We start from the raw sequence: 20,352 nt of genomic DNA, 5'->3' as shown, positions 1-20,352 counted from the left end.
GTTTGTGTGTATTTAATTAAAAAATACACTCTCACTTTATAATCTATATATATATATTTAATTCAAATAAAATATACTCTCACTGTATATTTAATTGCACGCGATGTCATTACATATATTTTGAAAATACACGTTGGTGGTTCCGTAGACTCCTATACTAATGTTCTCTCATTTTTAAAGCATCAGTACTTGGCCTCACTCTGCACTGCATATATTTATGGTCCGATTGACGTCTGATTAATGGCCACTATACTGGATGGCAAGTCCATACATGTAATACAAGTAAAACGCCAGACGATGGCGCCATTAACACTCCTTTAACACACCATTAACACGCATGGCAATGGCGCTGCATTGCCCTGTGAGTTTGATTTTTTTTCTAAAGTTCAGGTTTATTTCCTTTTTCTTAACTTCTCACAGAAATAAACATATAAACTCATGTCATATTATACCACATCATATGACGATGATGAAGAGCTAGGAGGAAGATCTATGCCAAGGTAGCACAATGTCCGACGTCAGCTATTACGATCCATAAAAGAAAGTGTTATACAACCTTCGTGATATGTTGGACCTTTTTTTATTGTAAAGAGTAGTAAAATAAAACAAAATAAAAGTGTGGAGGATAACTGACAGATCCTCAAGCACGCGCCCGGAGCGCTCGGATTACTGGGCGGCGCGTGCGCGCCCCAGTATACATCCATGCATGCAGAGGCTCACTTGCACTGGTGGCAATGGAGACCAGATAGACTGTCACAGCTTATGGAGTGAGGGCAGTTAGTTCATCGTTTCTGCTGTTCCGCTGCGGGTAAAGAAAGGGATTCTACACTTAATAAGCAGAGTACTCGGCCGGATCATGTGGAGATACACAAACTTGCTTGCTTGTTTTCTAGTTTTATGTAAGGATGTTTCTGCGCAGAGCAAGGTAAGGTAAACCGAAAACTGTTTTGCATTATAATTAGATTACCCTTCACTTAGATTTGAATGAATACAGATCACTAAAATAATAAGTAGACATATGGCATATAACATAGACATATTAAATAGCTTTTGCGATAGAATTCATTATGCATCATCTGTATCAAACTTGCATCTATCACATGGACAGAGGTGCACTTTAAGATTCCAGTTGTTACATTGTTCATTTTTTATGTTGTTACATTGTTCATGTTGCATATTGTTACGTTGCTCATGTTGTATGTTGTTACGTTGTTCATGTTGTATGTTGTTACATTGTTCATGTTGCATGTTGTTACGTTGTCCATGTTGTATGTTGTTACATTGTTCATGTTGTATGTTGTTACGTTGTTCATGTTGTATGTTGTTACATTGTTCATATTGCATGTTGTTACATTGTTAATGTTACATGTTGTTACATTGCTCATGTTGTATGTTGTTACATTGTTCATGGTGTATGTTTTTACATTGTTCATGTTGTATGAGTCTCACCAGAACGCTGTCCTTTCTCTTGGAAAGACTTTCCATCTCTCCCCTATGATGTACACACTACTGTATTTCTATCATGTTGCCTTTTGCTTCAGACAGAAGCTAACATTACCCTATGTGAACATCATTATTTTTATTAGCAGTTGTCTGATAGATCTCTACGACATCAGAACATTTATCAAACGATACCTCAAATGTAATAATAATAATAATGACAATAATAATTGAGTTTGTATAGCACTTTTCATCTGCAGCGACAGATCTCGAAGCACTTCACAGATAAAAGACTATTGTAAAAGAAAAAAAAGAAAATATATGATAAAATAAAAAGTAAATAGATAATAGAGGGCGAATAAAACAAGGGTGGGCTGCTGTAAAAAAATTAAGTGAGAGTAGAATAAAATGAAGCAAAAAGAGGATTAAACAAGAAAATAAAAAAGGGCTTAAAAGAAAATAAAAGGTTTAAAAGAAGGCCACTGATAAAGAAGGGTTTTAAGCCCCGTTTTCAAAACGATGGAAGGGGCAGTTGTGAGGGAGTTCGGGAGGGAGTTCCAGAGGCGTAAAGAAAAAGAGCAGAGGGCTCGATCTCCCATCTTCCATGTAATTTCATGTTCCATGTAATTGGAAAGGTGGGGGTTGGGGGGGTAGATGAGCAAAGAGATGGCACCTACTGGGGTAACAGTAATATCAGCCTGGTCCTTGTTTGCACAGCTGCTGGACTTCAGTTGCCCCTCAGGCTCAAACAACAGCATTCCCCAAAAGACGTCCTAATCCAGGTCTGCACACCGGCCAGTGTGGATGTCCGGGTCCCTCTGCCAGATACGTATTGCTATGCGATAGCTTTCAGACCTGCCTAAAACCTCATCAACAATCACCTGCAACGTATACAGTCACAGATAACGCAGCATCTTTACCCACTAGTGTACGGCATGGTTATGTTTTACAGTGACCCCTGGGTCCTGGGTTCTGCCCGGACATGTACAGGGAGCATGGGGATATGAGACCAGGCCTGCTCACAGGAGGGCATGGAGGGGCGCAGCACGGTGGCGTGGGAACATGCACGTGCACCTGCTTCCTGTTTTGGTTGTCTGCCACCTGTCTTCTTCTCTGCCTTTCTTTCTCCGTTATTATCTCCCTCTTCTCCTTCTTAGTGTCATGTGTGCTGTGATGACGACTGCAGAGTTCAGAGTGGACCTGCACTTATAAACACACCCGGGTGGAATGTAGATGTGTACCCCCAAAAGCAACAAGTGCTCCATAACGCTTTGTGTTCAGCCAATTAACGTCCCTGTGCTAATGCCAGGATTTTTGCTTGGGGTTTGAGCCACCGATCTCATGGTTCATCTCCAGGCTGAGGGCTTAAATTTGCCCTTTGTACTCCAGATTAATCTTTACAGTGCTCCAGTAAGGCTGTTTATCATAAGCACTGCTAATTAGATTAAGAATCAGGTGGACTCTCTGGACCGGAATCTGGACCCCAAGTTTGGTCCAGAGTGCCACGATTAAAGAACAGTGTGAAATTTTGAGAGCTTGTCCAACCCAAAAATAGCAAGCTCGGATTGACATGTGCACACACTTCACACTTAGCAAATCTTGTAATCAGTCTTTTATTTGTGTATTGTGAAGTTGTTTGGAAGGACAAATTTTCTTGTGTTATAATAGGAACTGAAGCACTAATGCAAGTGTTTTATCATGCAGTGGAAGCTTTGTGTAGTGCCAAAAAATGCTTGTTTTTTTTAACACACACCTTTGTTTTAGTAATCAACAACTCACTAAATACACAAAGCTAAAATGAAACAATGCCTTTGTTCAAATGAACCAAGGCTGCAGATACAACAGGTCAGTTCTCCTCAGACCTTCATTATGACGCAACTGTGTCATTACAGTCTCATAAGGAGGCTCACAACGGCATTCAAATACACACTTCATTGTTTTGCACATCTTGTTCTAAGCAATTCTTTGCACATTTAGACATTCACATAATTATTCACAGTGTAGTGTTGAGGCTGAAGCCCTCAGCAGCTGGTCTACGAGTTGTCTTGGATGTATGGATGCCACTCAGGTACCCCCCCCCCCCCCACACACACACAAAAACACTTTTTTGTAGTTGTGTTTGAGACTTAGCTTAGAAAATCTAAGCTAAAACTCAAAGTCAGATATGAGAGCTCCGAGTTCTTGGGCTGGTAGGAGTGCTAACATGCCAACATGTATATTTTGAAGACAAGATGACAGCTGTTGTTGTGGTAGGTGGGGCTGATGCTGCGTTCCAAACAACTCTGAAGTCGAGAATTTCCCATCTCCTACTAGAAAAAGTACAATGGAACGGAACTTAAAGTCGGAGTTCCTACTTGTAATCGCGGGGCAAATCCATCTACCTCGACTTCATGGAGAAGCAGTTGTGACGTCACACAATGGCCGCACCCATGGCGGCGCACAGTGTAAATGGAAACCCACCAATTAAGGCAATGTAAATTTATCTGCCTGTATTTAATTACAATAATGTAGCCTATGGAATTGGGTACCACACAGGACACAATTATTGCTTTGGGGGTTCTTTTATTTCTGGCCGCTTAGGAAAACATACAATATAATGTACAAAATATAGCAGTGGGCTTTCAAGTTGAAATTATTTCTGTCACAAAGTCCTTGTTTTGAGCTTCAGTTTCAGGAGAACACAATTCTCACGGTGAGGTCGATTATTTTCCACGACGCCCGATCACATTCACTCCATGCATGCATTACCAGGCTCAACGAGAACGGGAAAGAAATTTGGAGCTGCATCCGGCTCGCTAGCCTCACAATTTTCCAGACCGTTCCATCTAATGGACACAAATTGTATCTGGTAGTTGCGGACTTTTCTAAAATCTTTCTAACATGTTCTCTGGACTAAAACAACCCTTGCTTGGCAGCTTAACCTGTGGGGAATATATTTTATTTACCACCTGGCTACAATAATACATACTGTAACGATCACGGATGTGTAGACTCGCTAGTCCTTGGCTAACGGGTCGGACCCTTTGGTCGACTGGTTAACGTAGTCACCCATGCTCGCGTCCCGGCTGCAGCGGTTTCCGACTGCCCCCCGAATTCGCTACAATACTTTCATATAGTAAACCTGTTCTGCATGTAAATTGATGTCAAAATATGTCGACAATGTTATGGAGTAGCTGGTTATAGTGAACAATCTCTGAACGTTATCTCTGCACAACAGTTATTCCTCTGTTTCGTTTATATGTGCAAGGAGGCTGCACTGCTGACAATTCAATTGTTTATACGCTTGCCAATAAAAACACCAGTTTATCACTGTCAGCCATGTTTTTTTTTGTTTACCTTTGGCGTCGTGCACCTGGGACGCTTGGAAGTCGGAAATTGGAAATTCCAACTGGGAAATTCTGACCTCCTGTGATGGCCTGGCGGCCTGTCCAGGGTGTCTCCCCGCCTACCGCCCAAATGACTGTTGGGATAGGCTCCAGCATCCCCGCGACCCTGAGAGCAGGATAAGCGGTTTGGATAATGGATGGATGGAAATTCCGACCTCAGACTTAGAATGGAAGGCAGCACGAGTAAGGCAAAGAGGCAGCGAGAGAGATAGGAGGTGTACCTGTGCAGAGTTAATTTCCATGTGTGTCTACCAGTCGGTGTAGAGAAAAAACTGCAGACTGAAAAAAGGGAGAAAAGGGAGTGTTATTGTGGCTGAAAGTGTGTAAAAGGCTTGGCGCTTGGACTCCCGCAGAGAACGACAGAAGTGGAAACATGTAGAACATGTGTCGAAAAGATTAATAACGAATTCCCCGGGGCCGGTGCATAATTTCTGTCGTTGATTTATTTTGGTGCCGAACAGACTTTTGCACAAGAGTCACAATGCTCCCAAGTATCCCCACTCCAAGTGTATGGAGCATGAGACTGTTGTCGCTGTCCTCTTTGCTATTGTCAGAGTGTTTTAGTGGCCAAGATCTTCAGCGGTTGATGTAATGGAGCTCTCCTGTGTGTGGATGTGATCACTGCTCTGCAAGGTCCCTTTCCTGTACAGACAAGAGCTTTTGTCTTGGTCTTATCTTTCCTAACCTGAAACTTGACTGCACTAAGAGGTCAAAAGGAAGGACTGGAAATTCAAAACACAGGGGCGTCCGGGTAGCGTAGCGGTCTATTTCATTGCCTACCAGTACAGGGATCGCCGGTTCGAATCGGCCGTTGGGAATCGGCCGGCTGGGAAGCCAGATGTGGGTATGTGTCCTGGTCCCTGCACTGGCGCCTCTTCCGATCGGTCAGGGCGCCTGTTCGGGGGAGAGGGGGAACTGGGGTGAATAGCGTGATCTTCCCAGGCACTACGTTCCCTTTGTGAAACTCCTCACTGTCAGCTGAAAAGAAGCGGCTGGCAACTCCACATGTATCGGAGGAGGCATGTGGTAGTCTGTAGTCCTCCCCGGATCGGCAAAGGGGGTGGAGCAGGGACCGGGACGGCTCGGAAGAGTGGGGTAACTGGCCAAGTACAATTGGGGAGAAAGGGAATCCCCACAAATTGGGGAGCAAGGGGAGAGGGGATCCCCACAACAACAAAAAAGAATCCAAAACACGTGTTAGGTATGCCAACAGATATGATTCAAGACGAAACGGTTGTCATTTCCGCCACGGTGATGTAGACAGATGGTGCCGCATCCTACTGCAGCCACTCTCTCTGTACAGTCACGCTGTGCTCCGTTTCTCGACTCGGACCGTCAGCCCACACTCTCAGATGCTGTGTTGGCACCGTGCAAAATCTGACAAGCATTTTCTTTGACTTTGCCAGCTTGACACAGTGAAAGGGATCTTATGTTGATGTTTCTATGGAGAAACAAGGCTTTGGTTGGAGTTGGGTGGGGGATGGGCATGGGGGGGGGGTTGAACAATAGATCCCAGCGGGGCTCCAGGCATAACCTCATTTGGAGAAGCTGAATCCACTAATCCATTCCGTCTTCATGTGGCTGTAGCATGTATCGACCTTCTTGGCTTTTCACTTGACATGGATCAGGAGCGGGCTTGCCTCGCACACAGGAGCCCTGCCCTGTCAGACCCTGCCCAGTGTGCGTCTGCAGTCGGGGGGGGGGCACCACCCACCCAACCCCCCATCCCCATCTCACCACCCTTGTCACTCAGGCCGGCATTCCTTCACTAATGAGCCCCCCATTACCACCAGCACACCTCTCCATCCCACCATCTCACCTCCCCAAGTCTGCTGCTCTGCAACAACAACAAAAAAAAACAAAAAAAATGTTCTTTTTCATTTCTTTATCAACATTTCACTTTCAAAACGATAGCGTCTCAGAAAAATACCCCCCCACACAAAAAAAGCCCCAAAAAACTGAACAGACTGAGAAATTGTCCTACAGCGCATTTCTGCTCCTTTCATTAATTTATTTTACTTTTCTCCAAATCAAGTCACAGTATCTTGACATAGGGCAGACTAGCGCCCTTTCCACTGCATGGTACCGGTACTCTACTCGCTTTTTTTTGGTTTTCCATTGGACAAAAGTTAGGGAAAGTACCTGGTGCCAGGTACTTTTTTTGGCACCACGTCCATCGAGGTTCCAAGTGAGCTGAGCCGATGCTAAAACGTGACATGAAAATACTATTATAAATGAATAAATAAATGAATAAATTAAATGTAAATTTCAATTAAATAAATATAAATATATGTATATTTGTTTACATTTATTCAAATATAAATACAATCTTGTAAAATAAATACTAAATACATAAAAATATTCAAATTTAAATAGAACAGAAATAAATAAATAATAAACAAAAATATAAATGAAATTCATTTATATTTATTTAAATTTCAATAAAATCTAGCGCTGATTGGTCAGAGAGAAATTGAACCGCTCTGTTTATAACCAGGAAATGCCAAAGCGAGTCTTATGAAACTTGTATTATAATTGATAAACTGTCTATGTAAAAAAATATTTGTTGTCAGCGAATCTCTTAGTTACACTAATATTGTTCATGTGAAGCACACATTTAGACTTGGTCTTGTTGATTTTTTTTTTTTTAATAAAACACTCCTGTGGGGTGCTGGTATACACAAGGAGGGAAAACTAGTCAACACGCCCACAATGACCTGAGGGGCTTCGCCGTGAGGGGGTACTATCTGCAGTGGAAAGCCAAATCCCAAAAAGTAAAGCGAGTAGAGTCGAATAGAGTAGAGTCGAGTTGAGCCAGTACCACGCAGTTGGAAAAGGGGCATAGGACTCCGCTTCTAAGATTATATTTTTCCAGCTCAGATTTTAAGCTCGCTCACAGGACTGGTGAAGACAGGTCAGTTTTCACCACCAGGTTTTGCCTCAGTTAACATTCTTATTACAGTTATAGTCAGTATTCTTATTTTTTTACCCCATGATGTTTTGGTCTGTATTTTAGCCTGTATTAGACAAGAAACGCAGGCTGAAGAGAGGAGGGGAAAACGCAGTGATGCATCCTGAGGTGGGATTTGAACCTAGGCTGCAGTGATCAGGCCTCAGAAGACATGCTATGTGTTCAACAGGCAGAGCATAAGCTGGCATTTCCACTGTGGACATCAACGCTCCAGACGTTTTACTCAAAGAGACGTCAAGATGGAAATTCCGCTTTCGGCGTTAATCCACCTGCTGGCTCCGGTCCTCTTAGTTTCACACGTGCGGCTGAGCCATTAAACAGTACTGTGATGATGGCCGGCCGGCCTCAGAGGAAGCCATATTTCAAAGAGAGATACGAGAGATAGGCAGACTTCTTTACTGGGGAATCTCCATGATGCTGCATTCTTCTACCACATGATGGTCTGCCCCAGGGTTTTATAGAGACTCTAAATCTCCCTACAGAGAAATGACAGCCTAAGCCCTCTCAGACGGAAGCTGCGTGAGCCGGAAAGGAGAGGGGAGGAAAAGAGAGTAAAAGAGAGGAGAGGAGAGCCGGGCTGGAGAGGAGAGGAGAGGAGAGGAGAGGAGAGGAGAGGAGAGGAGAGGAGAGGAGAGGAGAAGAGAGCCGGGCTGGAGAGGAGAGGAGAGGAGAGGGGAGGAGAGGAGAGGAGAGGAGAGGAAAAGAGAGGAAAAGAGAGGAAAAGAGAGGAGAGGAGAGCCGTTCTGGAGAGGAGAGGGGAGGAGAGGAGAAGAGAGCCGGGCTGGAGAGGAGAGGAGAGGAGAGGAGAAGAGAGCCGGGCTGGAGAGGAGAGGAGAGGAGAGGAAAAAAGGAGAGGAGAGGAGAGGAGAGGAGAGGAGAGGAGAGGAGAGGAGAGGAGAGGAGAGGAGAGGAGAGGAGAGGAGAGGAGAGGAGAGGAGAGGAGAGGAGATGAGCTCACAACTGACCGGATAGAAACATGTAGGGCTTCAGTGCCAAATTCAAGGACACATTGAAAGAATCACCGGGCGATAGGGGAATTTTTACACCATATTCACTGACGTTTAAAAATACCATGTCTTACAATCCAGATGTGGACTGAACTGTATGATACTGTACAGTATAAGAATAAAGCGAAACTAGTTTTAAAATAATATCCCCTCAAATATTTCAGCTTCATTTCGTGAGAAATTTCGGGTAATAGATTCTGAGTTTCATCAATCCCTCCATCCATCCATTGTCTTAACCGCTTTCCTGCTCGCTGGAGCCTATACCAGCAGTCAATGGGCGGCAGGCGGGAGACACCCTGGACAGGCCATCAGGGGGCCGACACACACACACACACACACACACACACACACACACACACACACACACACACACACACACACACACACACACACACACACACACACACACACACACACACACACACACACAAATTCCTAGGGACAATTTAGTACCGGGAGAACATGCAAACTCCACACAGAGCACGACCCGGGATGACCCACCAAGGTTGGACTACTCCGGAGATCGAACCCAGGACCTTCTTGCTGTGAGGCGACCGCTCTAACCACTGCGCCAGTACCATTAACCCTGACAACAAAATTGTATATCACGGGATGAATGTATCCGAATTGTATCCCAATACGACACCACTGAAACAAGAACATTAATGTTGAATTGTTGGCTTATTTGAAAGGCGCGTCACATGGCTGTGACCATTACAGTTAAACGATGGGCTCCCCGAGAATCAGGCCAGTCCTACGAATCTGAATGAACGTCTGATTTGAACATCGACGTTGGCAATTGTGATAGGGAAGTACTCTGAACCTCCAGTAAATTGAGGTCCCTAATGAATAAGCATTACCAAAACAACATTTCATTCTTAAGGGCGGCAGACTGGCCAGTTGGGTCACGAGATTATCCGCATGCTGTAAAACCTGGCATCAACCGCCTATGCAGCCAGAACGACTGTAAACTCCTTCAGCAAGGCACCCAACCTGCTCTGGCTGGCTGATCCTGCACCCCAATAATACAAATCAAAGGGCGTCAGGGAGGCGTAGCGGTCCATTCCGTTGCCTACCAACACGGGGATCTCCGGTTCGAATCCCGTGTTACCTCCGGCTTGGTCGTGCGTCCCTACAGACACAATTGGCCGTGTCTGCGGGTGGGAAGCCCGATGTAGGTATGTGTCCTGGTCGCTGCACTAGCGCCTCTCTGGTCGGTCGGAGCGCCTGTTCGGGGGAGAGGGGGAACTGGGGGGGGGATAGCGTGGTCCTCCCACGCGCTACGTCCCTCTGGCGAAACTCCTCACTGTCAGGTGAAAAGAAGCGGCTGGCGACTCCACATGTAACGGAGGAGGCATGTGGTAGTCTGCAGCCCTCCCCGGATCGGCAGAGGGTGTGAAGCAGCGACCGGGACGGCTCGGAAGAGTGGAGTAATTGGCCGGATACAACTGGAGAGAAAAAGGGGGAACAAATTCCAAAAAACAACAGCAACAACAACAAACAAACTATAACAATAATGCAACTCAATAGAATAATAGCATCACTGCTGCTGCTGTCTCTTTCTACGATGAGTAATGTAGAAAATGGAAACCACAACATGCATATGCAGATGCTCCACAAGCAGAGCTGTTCTGGCTGCCACGCATTGCTTTCTGTTTATCAAATCAGCTCTGACCATAACCAGCCACAACCGAGGCCTCGCGATTGAATTGGGGTGTGAGAGCACCCACAACCCAGAAGTTGATAGACAGTGTGCAAGAGTTTTATTCAATTGAATGGATGGATCAGGTTTAAAAGAGTGGAAGCATGTGATTGTTTGTTTGTTATAGACTGCTTGCCTTTTCGTTACCCCCGGTGGCGGTTTTAGCATGTTTTACCTGGGGTGGCATGAGGTTCCAGCTGGGGGGGCAAATGTTATCTCCCCCAGACAAATTTGAATTTGAGAAACTTAATTTCCTGCATTCAGGTGGGTTTTTTTATGTATGTGAATAACATAATAATGAGACAACATAAAATCAACTTTCTAGAAGTACTTTAGGCAACTATGAAAGATAATAACTATGTATTTTGTCACACATGTAATAAAGACTCACAAGCAGTTTTTTTTTGTTGTTGCAAAAACATTTTTTATTGAGTCGTTTTATAGATAGATAGATAACTTTTTATTGTCCCCTTAGGGGAAACTGCGGTCTGCAGCAGCATCACAGGACAATACAAAATATCGTGGTAAAAATACACTATATACGTAAGTCACAAATGTACACAGATTCAATATACAATCTAATATACACAAGAAAAAAGAAATACACAGCAAGTATATAGAACAATAATACATCAATAATAATCCACCCTGCCATCCCCTCACCCCCTCTCCACCCCTCCCCCACCCACACCCCAGCACCTCCTCACACACACAAATAAATACAGAAATAAAGTATTATATTACATGTATTTCTAACATCATATCCTCTTCTGTCTTTGCTTTTTTTTGTGGGGGGGGGGGCTGGCTACTTTTCTTCTTCCTTTTCATTTTTTTTTCATGTATCTGCTACTCTGACCTACAGTATTCAAGATGAAAAATAACCACGAATCCATCCTGACCCACAGCGCACCTGTGCTGTGCATGAGTAGTTCAGAGCGTGTCCTACTACACAACCCTCTCAGCTTATTCATGAGTGAGCGAGCGAGTGAGTGAGTGAGTGAGTGTGTGGGTGAGTGAGTGAGCGAGCGAGTGAATGAGTGGGTGAGGGAGTGAGTGAGCGAGTGAGTGAGCGAGTGAGTGAGCGAGTGAGTGAGTGAATGAGTGGGTGGGTGGGTGAGTGAGTGAGTGAGTGAGTGACCACAACTTGCGACATTAAAACCATGCCATACACTACCCAGTCGCACGGACTTTCGATCGTGATACCATCGCGATTATGACCTGATTTACGTGATGTGGTCACGAAGGTTAGGCTTAGGGTTAGGGTTTGGGTTCTATCAGATCATGACCACATCACGTAAATCAGGTCATAATCGTGATGGTATCACGATAGATTAATTAACGTGATGCCATCACGAAAGTCCGTGCGACTGGGTTGGCCATACATTGTATTGGGTACATGAGTCATGAAATAAGCTAGCAGGCTATGAGCTGTAGCTTGGCTATGAGCTGGCTATGAACAGTCAACTACCGCTTTTGTAGATTTCATGATTTCTATTTGACACACAGGGCTGCAAACTCTCACGCATTGAGCGTGAGAGATATGCAACATATGCAATATATTTCACACCCTCAAATTCTTGCGAAAATATTTTAAACATAGAGCAACGAGAAGCAAACGAAAACACCTCACCTGTCACTTAGCGCCAGCGGGAGCAGCATCAGCGGACTACGGAGAGTCAGTAGGCACGCAGGGATTTAGATGAGACGAAATACCGGTTATCAATATCGACATATCGATTGGTGGATTTTCTCCAGTCGGATGGCAGGCGCAACCATTTTTTTTCTCTTTATTCTGGGGGCAAAGTGAATTCTAAAATGGTGAGTAAAGAAGTTTACACCGACTATGGAGAAATATCATTAACTTTCAACACTATGTTTTTACATTAATTGTCTACAAATAGGGTGTCAACTGGGGTTGCAAGGCCTTTTTCTGGGGTGGCAGCTGCCACCCCTTGTCACACTTGGAACCGCCGCAGTAAGTTACCCCTGGATTTATCAAAAAAAATGGGTTGTCGGTTTGTTCTTTGATGTAATCAGAGGAGGAAGTAATGCAGATTCTTAAACGACTCTTGGTCCTGTCAGACTTGCAGGAAAGACCACCTCAGTCAACTCAGTCTTCATACCCAGATAGCAAAATTGCTGTGGCCCGGACCCATCCCACACCTGACACTTCATCCAGCCCACATACTGCATGGAATGATGGCACTTGGGCGGTCCGCTCCTGTTTGCCAGATCTGGGCCAGAACCAAGCCATAGCAATGCCGCATGTGCCACATATTTGCCAAAGGTGGCCCATATTTGTTTTGTGATATTTGGGCCATATGCACCATTTAACACATGGGCCACTTCAGGATCACATCCAGATTACATGTTACCGAGAGCACTGCATCTTTGACAAAAAAGGCCCACATTTGATTTGGCGTATTGGGGCTATATTTGCTATTATACATGTGGGCTACTTCGGGCTCACATACATTTTGTCAGGGCCAGAAGAAGGCCATCAGTGCCGCATCATTGCCTGAAGTGGCCCACATCCGGAAGCTATCTGGGTAAGCGGCTGTGTTTAAATACATGAGGGCCAGTCCAGGTCTTTGATCACTAAGTCAAATGGAGTTACTATCTCTGAATGTCCCAGCTGAATGTGGAACTTGTCCAGCCCTCAAGCTGCTCATATCTAAACTTTTACAACTCTTGCAAAAAAACACGACCATTCCATGTATATGTCAGTTATACATATCTCTGAAAGTGAAATAAGGGGTCTGCTGAGCAACAGTTTGGCTTTATTAAAGAATGATAATTGCTTGGATATAATTGTGCAGAACCTCTTTTCTTCTTTAGTACACAAGACTTGAAAGAGTGGAACCATACATACTTGTAACACCTATGCAAAATAGATCTATAGAATCAGACAAATCACCAATATCAAGATGTGAGACAAGTAAAAACAGGACCATGAAAGTATATGGCTCACTTTTGTGCTAACATATTGGGGGAAGAAAAAAAAAAGAATTGTTTTGAAAACTGTGATTTCATTTTTGTCTATGCTCCTTTATCTATGTAACTTTGCCCTTTTCAGTACTTGAAAAAAATGTTTTTCTGATGAAAACCGAGACAATAATGCTTGGCACCAGCTGAGTTTGAATAATTTTTTTTTTTAAATTCGACATGAAACTCGATTCATGCACTGTGCAACCTGAGCTGCTGTTTTTGTTATGTATGCCACCAGAAATACCTTAACCCCAAAAAAGAAATGTCAGCCTCTTATGACTTAGAAATGTGATCCTTTTCATCCTTTCCCTGGCCAGATCTTTGGTGAGACGGAGCCTGTGCGGATGACCTCGGAGGGCTCGGACTGCCGCTGTAAGTGCATCATGCGACCCCTCAGCAAGGACGCGTGCCTGCACCTGCGGAGCGGCAGTTTACGCGTGGAGGACTTCTACACTGTGGAGACGGTCAGCTCAGGCTCTGACTGCAAGTGTTCCTGCACGGCGCCCCCTTCCTCCCTCAACCCCTGCGAGAATGAGTGGAAGATAGAGAAGCTGAAGAAGCAGGCACCCGAGTTGCTCAAGGTGAGAGGAGAAGCCTTTCAAAGCAACCGACACTAGAGTAGTTTTAGATTAGATTAGATTAGATTAGATTAGATTAGTTTAGATTAGATTTAATTGGCCTTCACGAAATTTGTTTTAGACACATCAAATGCTTGCTGTACAAGATAGCACATATAAAAGTATAATGTGGCACATTCACACCTTGTCCATTATACATGTAAGACTGGTACGATATGTAACAAATAAAACAGAAATAAAGTACATAGCACATAAACACACAACATAGCAGACCTCGTGCCTTATGTTACCTTCAAGGCTGCTATTCAGAGCTTAATGGACAGGGTGGGAGAGTTTACATCTGTTCAGTTTACACTGGGAGACTGTCGCACTAAAACACAGCATGCCATCTGACTTGTGTGACTTGCATAAAGAGCTGACGGGTTCCATATGAAAACGATAATGGTGTGAGTGAGAAGGAGCTAGGTGGTGCCTCCAGTTACAGATGTTACAAGGTTCATCCTCGAACCACCTCCTATTGATCTCAGCACAGCAGAGAATTTCACTCTCTCAAGACCAATATCCCCTTGACTTTCACTATATACTAATATTCACCAAGGCCAACACTTCGCAAAGAAACCTCCAACACAGTAGTTAAGAACCAACTGAACCAAGTACTTGACAAGATTAGGACTCTGACCACATGAAAACAGACAGTTGCATTTGTTAGGACTGCTCATTCTGCTTACAGCCCACAACAACAAAGGCTGCAGTTGAGAAATATCCCCATTTCGTCACTCAGCTCGCTCCCTATGACCTGGCTAAAGTCATATGTGATCAAACACATTTTTTGATAACATCTAAGCACACGTGTGCATATATATATATATATGTATGTGTATATATATACGTGTATGTGTATATATATATACGTATATATATACACATATATATACACATGTGTGTATGTGTGTGTGTGTGTGTGTGTATGTGTGTGTATGTATGTGTGTATGCATGTGTGTATGTATGTGTGTATGTATGTGTGTGTGTATATATATATATATATATATATATATATATATATATATATATATATATATATATATGTAGTATATGTGGCTGGGATAGTGTACAGGAATATCTGTACTGAATACAGACTGGAAGTCCCCAAGTCCAAATTGGAGATACCGCCAAAGGTGGTTGAATATGGTGAGAGCTAAGATAATGTGGGACTCCAAGTTCCAGACTGACAAGCAGGTGCTGGCTAACCAACCAGACATTGTGGTGGTCGACAAGGAACAGATGACAGCAGTAGTGATCGATGTAGCAATCCTGAGTGATGGCAACATCAGGAAGAGAAGCTAGAGAAATACTAAGGGCTGAAGGAATAACTAGATCAGATGTGGAAGGTGAACGCCACAGTAGTCCCAGAAGTATTAGCAGCATTAGGAGCTGTGACCATCAAACTGGGAGAGAGGCTCCAGTAGATTCCAGGAACAACACCTAAGGTCTTTGTCCAGAAAAGTGCAGTCCTAGGAACAGCTAAGATACTGTAGAGAACTCTCCCTCAAACTCCCAGGCCTCTGGTAGAGGACCCGAGCTTGTGAAAGACACACACCACCCCAAAAAAAGGGTGAGAGGGATACATATATATATATATATATATATATATAGATATATATATAGATATATATATATATATAGATATATATATAGATATATATATATATATATCTATATATAGATATAGATATAGATATAGATATATATATAGATATAAGAGAGAGACAGTAATACCGGCTTGGATGTCACCCAGGTTAACAAGGTCCATATCAGGTGTTGGAGAACTGGGACAACCTGATGAGAAATGGACTACTGGAGCAAGACATTCATGGACAAGGGCCAAGAACTTGGAACTGATGGAATGCTAATTGTCGGCAGTCATACCAACATGTACTCTGGCTCTGCCAAATAAAGGAAGTTAAACAGGTATGGGCTTGGCTGGTACTTGGATGGGAGACCTCCCAGGAAAACTGAGTTGCCGCCAGAAGTGGTGCTGGTGGGTCAGTAGGGGGCAGTCTTTCCTCTGATCCTAATTTTTAAAAAAAACCAACAACAAATATCAAAAATCCCAGTGCAGTAACGGGGAATCTGTGCTGTAGGAGATGCTGTCCTTTGGATGAGACATTAAACCAAGGTCCTGACTCACTGTGGTCATTAAAGATCCCATGGCACTTATCACAAAGAATAGGGTGTTCCTCGGTGTCCTGGCAAAATTACCAACCGGGAAGCTGATGTGCGGTGAGCGTTCTGGTGCAAAATAGTTGCCATGCATCACCCAGGTGGGTGCTTCACATTGGTGGTGGTTGAAGTGAGTTTACCCCCTTCAATATGAAGTGCTTTGGGTGTCTAGAGAACTGCTATACAAATGTAATTAATTAATTAATGAATCAATTAATTAATTATTATTATTCAAATAAATATAACAGCAGACCTCAGGAGAGGAGCTATATGACGCGTATGTGGTAACTGTGGACCAGTAGGAGACCTACTTCCACACTGACCCAGAAGCAGCTTGTGGGTTAATGCTCGAACATCAAAAGAAGGAAACTATTTTAACAACTTGAGATGGAGAGGCTCCAAAAGGATGACTATACAATTAAGCACCCTTAATGGCCACCCAGTAGGCAGGAGATACATGAGGACAGATTCCAACCAGCTGAAACAATCCTACCAGCCATGAGCGCTGAAGCTACTGAGGTCCAAATGAGAATCATGGCTAAACTAAAGACAGTCAACCCCATGACTTCATGACAAAGTACCATCACAAAGCCTGCTAGTGGATGTGAACACAGCCTTATGCAATATCTCAACTGCCATCATAACAGAGACCAGTGAGCTTGTATATGCCACTGCAACCATAATCCTGGAGAAGCTTGGGTACAGGATTAAGAACACAGGTCACCACCAGTACACTCCATAGAACGGAAGACTGGAAGCCAAGATCAAAGCAGCACAGAGAGATGTTAGCCAGTTAACAGACGTGCAGAAAGGTGTGATGAAAGACAGGCCCTGGTTGAAGAAGTATATCGCAAGATATCCATAAGTGAGGCCCTGGAAACTGCTGAACAAGGCCTCACAGCTGTGGCCATAAGGCTGAAGATGTCACGCCCCATCTGGATAGTTAAGTCTTTTGTTTCTCCCAGTGTTCTTTGTCTTGTACTTCCTGTTTTATTTTGATACTCACCTCTTGTCTCATTTCAGGTCCTTTACTTCCTGCCCTCATGTGTCTCCCTCCTGTGTGATTAACTGCCCTGCCCTAATGTGTTGCACCTGTGTCTCATTTTCTCCCCTCCACCAGAGTATATAGTCTTAGTGTTCCCTTCCTTCTTTGCCAGTTCGTCTTGTTCCTTGTGACAGTGTTCCAGCATTGTTCCCCTTGTGTGAGTTACTTTAGACCTATAGTTTCCTGACCTGTTTTTGTCTTTTTTGACCTCGCCTTTCGCCTGTCGATTTGGACACGATTGCCTTGTTATCTGATCATCTGTGTACCAACCTCATTTTTATTAAAATGACTGATTTTTGTGAACTGAGACTGAGTCTGCATTTTGAGTCCAAGCCTGTGGTTCAGTACTGACAGAAGAGATACACTAGAGAAGCAGAAGCCAAAAGAGTAAATGGCCTGTTCCTCAAAGAACCATTCAAAGTGTATTCCCAGCTGCAGAGTAACATGGGAACAACATCAGACCCACCCAGACCAGAGACTGATTGATACTGGAAGGATATATGGGAAATGGAGGCATCACACAACACCAATGCCCAGTGGCTGGTGAACCACAGCAACATCCCAGAACAAGAACCAGTTATCATAACAATGGCCAACATCCAACAATGTGTCTCAAGCAATGAAGAGCTGGACTGCACCAGACCCTGACATGATTCATGCCTACTGGCTGAAGGCGCTAACGGCACTCTGTGAACACCTGGTAACACAGATTAACCAGCTGCTAACATCAGGGTCTCACACTGACTGGCTAACACAGAGGAGAAAAACACTGATCATGAAGGATCTCCGCAAGGGTAAAACACCTTCAAACTACCAGCCATTAATCTGCCTCTCTACAACATGGAAGATCCGGTCAGAGATCATAGCAGCTAAACTGAAAGGGATTGGGAACAACACCAGAAGGTCAAAGCATCAGCTATTGGTAGATAGAGCAGTCACTCAAGACTCTAAGACCAGACAGCCCAACCTGAGCAGAGCCTGGATTGACTACATAAAAGCCTACAATTCAGTGCCCCACACATGGTTACTGGAGTTCTTGGCACTCTACAAAGCCAACAGGACACTAATAAGTCTTCAACAAGAACTCAACGCAGCAGTGAAAAACAACACTAAAGGCCAACTCAAAGACAATCACACAGGTAACCATCAATCAAATGTGGCATATACCAAGGTAATGCACTCTCCCCACTGCTGTTCTGCATAGGTCTGAACCCTCTCAGTCAGATAATCACAAAGAGTGGATATGGGTACAGGTTCAGAAGTGGAGTTAGCATCAACTCCCTTATATGCATGGATGGCATTAATCTGTATGCCAGAAATGATTGAGACATAGACTCACTGATCCACCTCACCAGGTTCTATAGCGATGACATTGGGATGACATTCGGACTGGACAAGTGCAGTCGAATGGTGGCGAAAAGAGAAAAGGTGGTGAGGACTGAAGGGGTTGAATTACCAGATGGCAGGATAACAGACATACAGGACTGTTACAAGTACCTGGGTATTCCACAGGCAAATGGAAACCATGAGGAGGCAGTAAGGAGGTCAGCTACAGCCAAATACCTCCAGAGAATGAGGCAGGTCCTAAGGAGTGAGTTCAATGGAAAGAATGAGATCCAAGCCATCAACACATATGCCCTATCAATCATCAGATATCCAGCTGGAATAATAAGCTGACCAAAAGAGGAGATAAAGGCCACAGATATCGGGACATTGAATATCCTCACAATGCACAGAGGGTTCCACCCGAAATCCAGCAGCCTGAGACTGTACAATAAGTGAAAAGATGGGAGCCAAGGGTTAGTGAGTGTCAGAGCCACTATCCAGGATGAAACATGGAACATCCACGAGTACATCAAAAAGAGGGCCCCCTAAGATGAACTGCTGAGTGAGTACCTCAGGAAGCAGAACCCAGAGTGGGAAGGAAGAAGAGGAGTTATCATGGAAGACTAAGCCCCTCCATGGAATGTGCCATTGACAGATATAAGACGTGGCTGATATCTAGAATTCCTACCAGCGGCTAGAAAGGCTATACTGAAGGACAGTATAGAGACTCTGATCATAGCAGCACAAGAACAGGCACTCAGCACCACATTGGTTGAGGCAAGGTCTACCACACCAGACAAGACCCAAGATGCAGGCTGTGCAAAGATGCCCCTGAGACTGTCCAGCACTTAGTAGCAGGGTGTAAAATGCTACCTGGGAAAGTATACACTGAAAGGCATAACCAAATGGCTGGGATATTGTACAGGAACATCTGTACTGAATACAGATTGGAAGTCCCCAAGTCCAAATGAGAGACACCACCAAAGGTGGTTGAGAATGGCAGAGCTAAGATGCTGTGGGACTTCAAATTCCGGGCTGACAAGCAGGTGCTGGCTAACCAACCAGATGTGGTGGTCGACAAGGAACAGAAGACACCAGTAGTGATCGATGTAGTAATCCTGAGTGATGGCAACATCAGGAAGAAAGAGCATGAGAAGCTAGAGAAATACTAAGGGCTGAAGGAAGAACTAGATCGGACCCCCAAACTGGGAGAGTGGCTCCAGCAGATTCCAGGAACAACATCTGAAGTCTCTGTCCAGAACAGTGCAGTCCTAGGCACAGCTAAGATACTGAGCAGGACCCCCAAACTTCCAGGCCTCTGGTAGAGGACCCTTCAGGAAGACACACACCTCTTGAAAAATGGTTAGTAGGCTATATACATACACACACACACACACACACACACACACACACACACACACACACACACACACATATAGTATATATATATATATACACTACCGTTCAAAAGTTTGGGATCACCCAAACAATTTCGTGTTTTCCATGAAAAGTCACACTTATTCACCACCATATGTTGTGAAATGAATAGAAAATAGAGTCAAGACATTGACAAGGTTAGAAATAATGATTTGTATTTGAAATAAGATTTTTTTTACATCAAACTTTGCTTTCGTCAAAGAATCCTCCATTTGCAGCAATTACAGCATTGCAGACCTTTGGCATTCTAGC

The 20,352-nt window shown here is 44.0% G+C and overlaps 1 protein-coding gene across 2 annotated transcripts in view; it reads left to right on the top strand.

Moving 5' to 3' along the window:
* Nucleotides 1-728: 728 nt before the first annotated feature.
* Nucleotides 729-20,352, top strand: part of olfml2a (olfactomedin-like 2A) — a 28,968-nt gene continuing 9,344 nt past the window's right edge. For both annotated transcript variants that reach the window (XM_056281766.1, XM_056281759.1), the window contains exons 1-2: nt 729-925; nt 13,812-14,075. In XM_056281766.1, coding sequence (XP_056137741.1) covers nt 857-925; nt 13,812-14,075 — 333 coding nt within the window. In that variant the 5' untranslated portion in view covers nt 729-856. The remainder of the gene's footprint in view (nt 926-13,811; nt 14,076-20,352) is intronic.

Source organism: Lampris incognitus, chromosome 1 (genome assembly GCF_029633865.1).
Source record: "Lampris incognitus isolate fLamInc1 chromosome 1, fLamInc1.hap2, whole genome shotgun sequence".
In the NCBI taxonomy this organism is placed as follows: Eukaryota; Metazoa; Chordata; class Actinopteri; order Lampriformes; family Lampridae; genus Lampris; species Lampris incognitus.
This window is presented reverse-complemented; position numbering and strand designations above follow the sequence as displayed.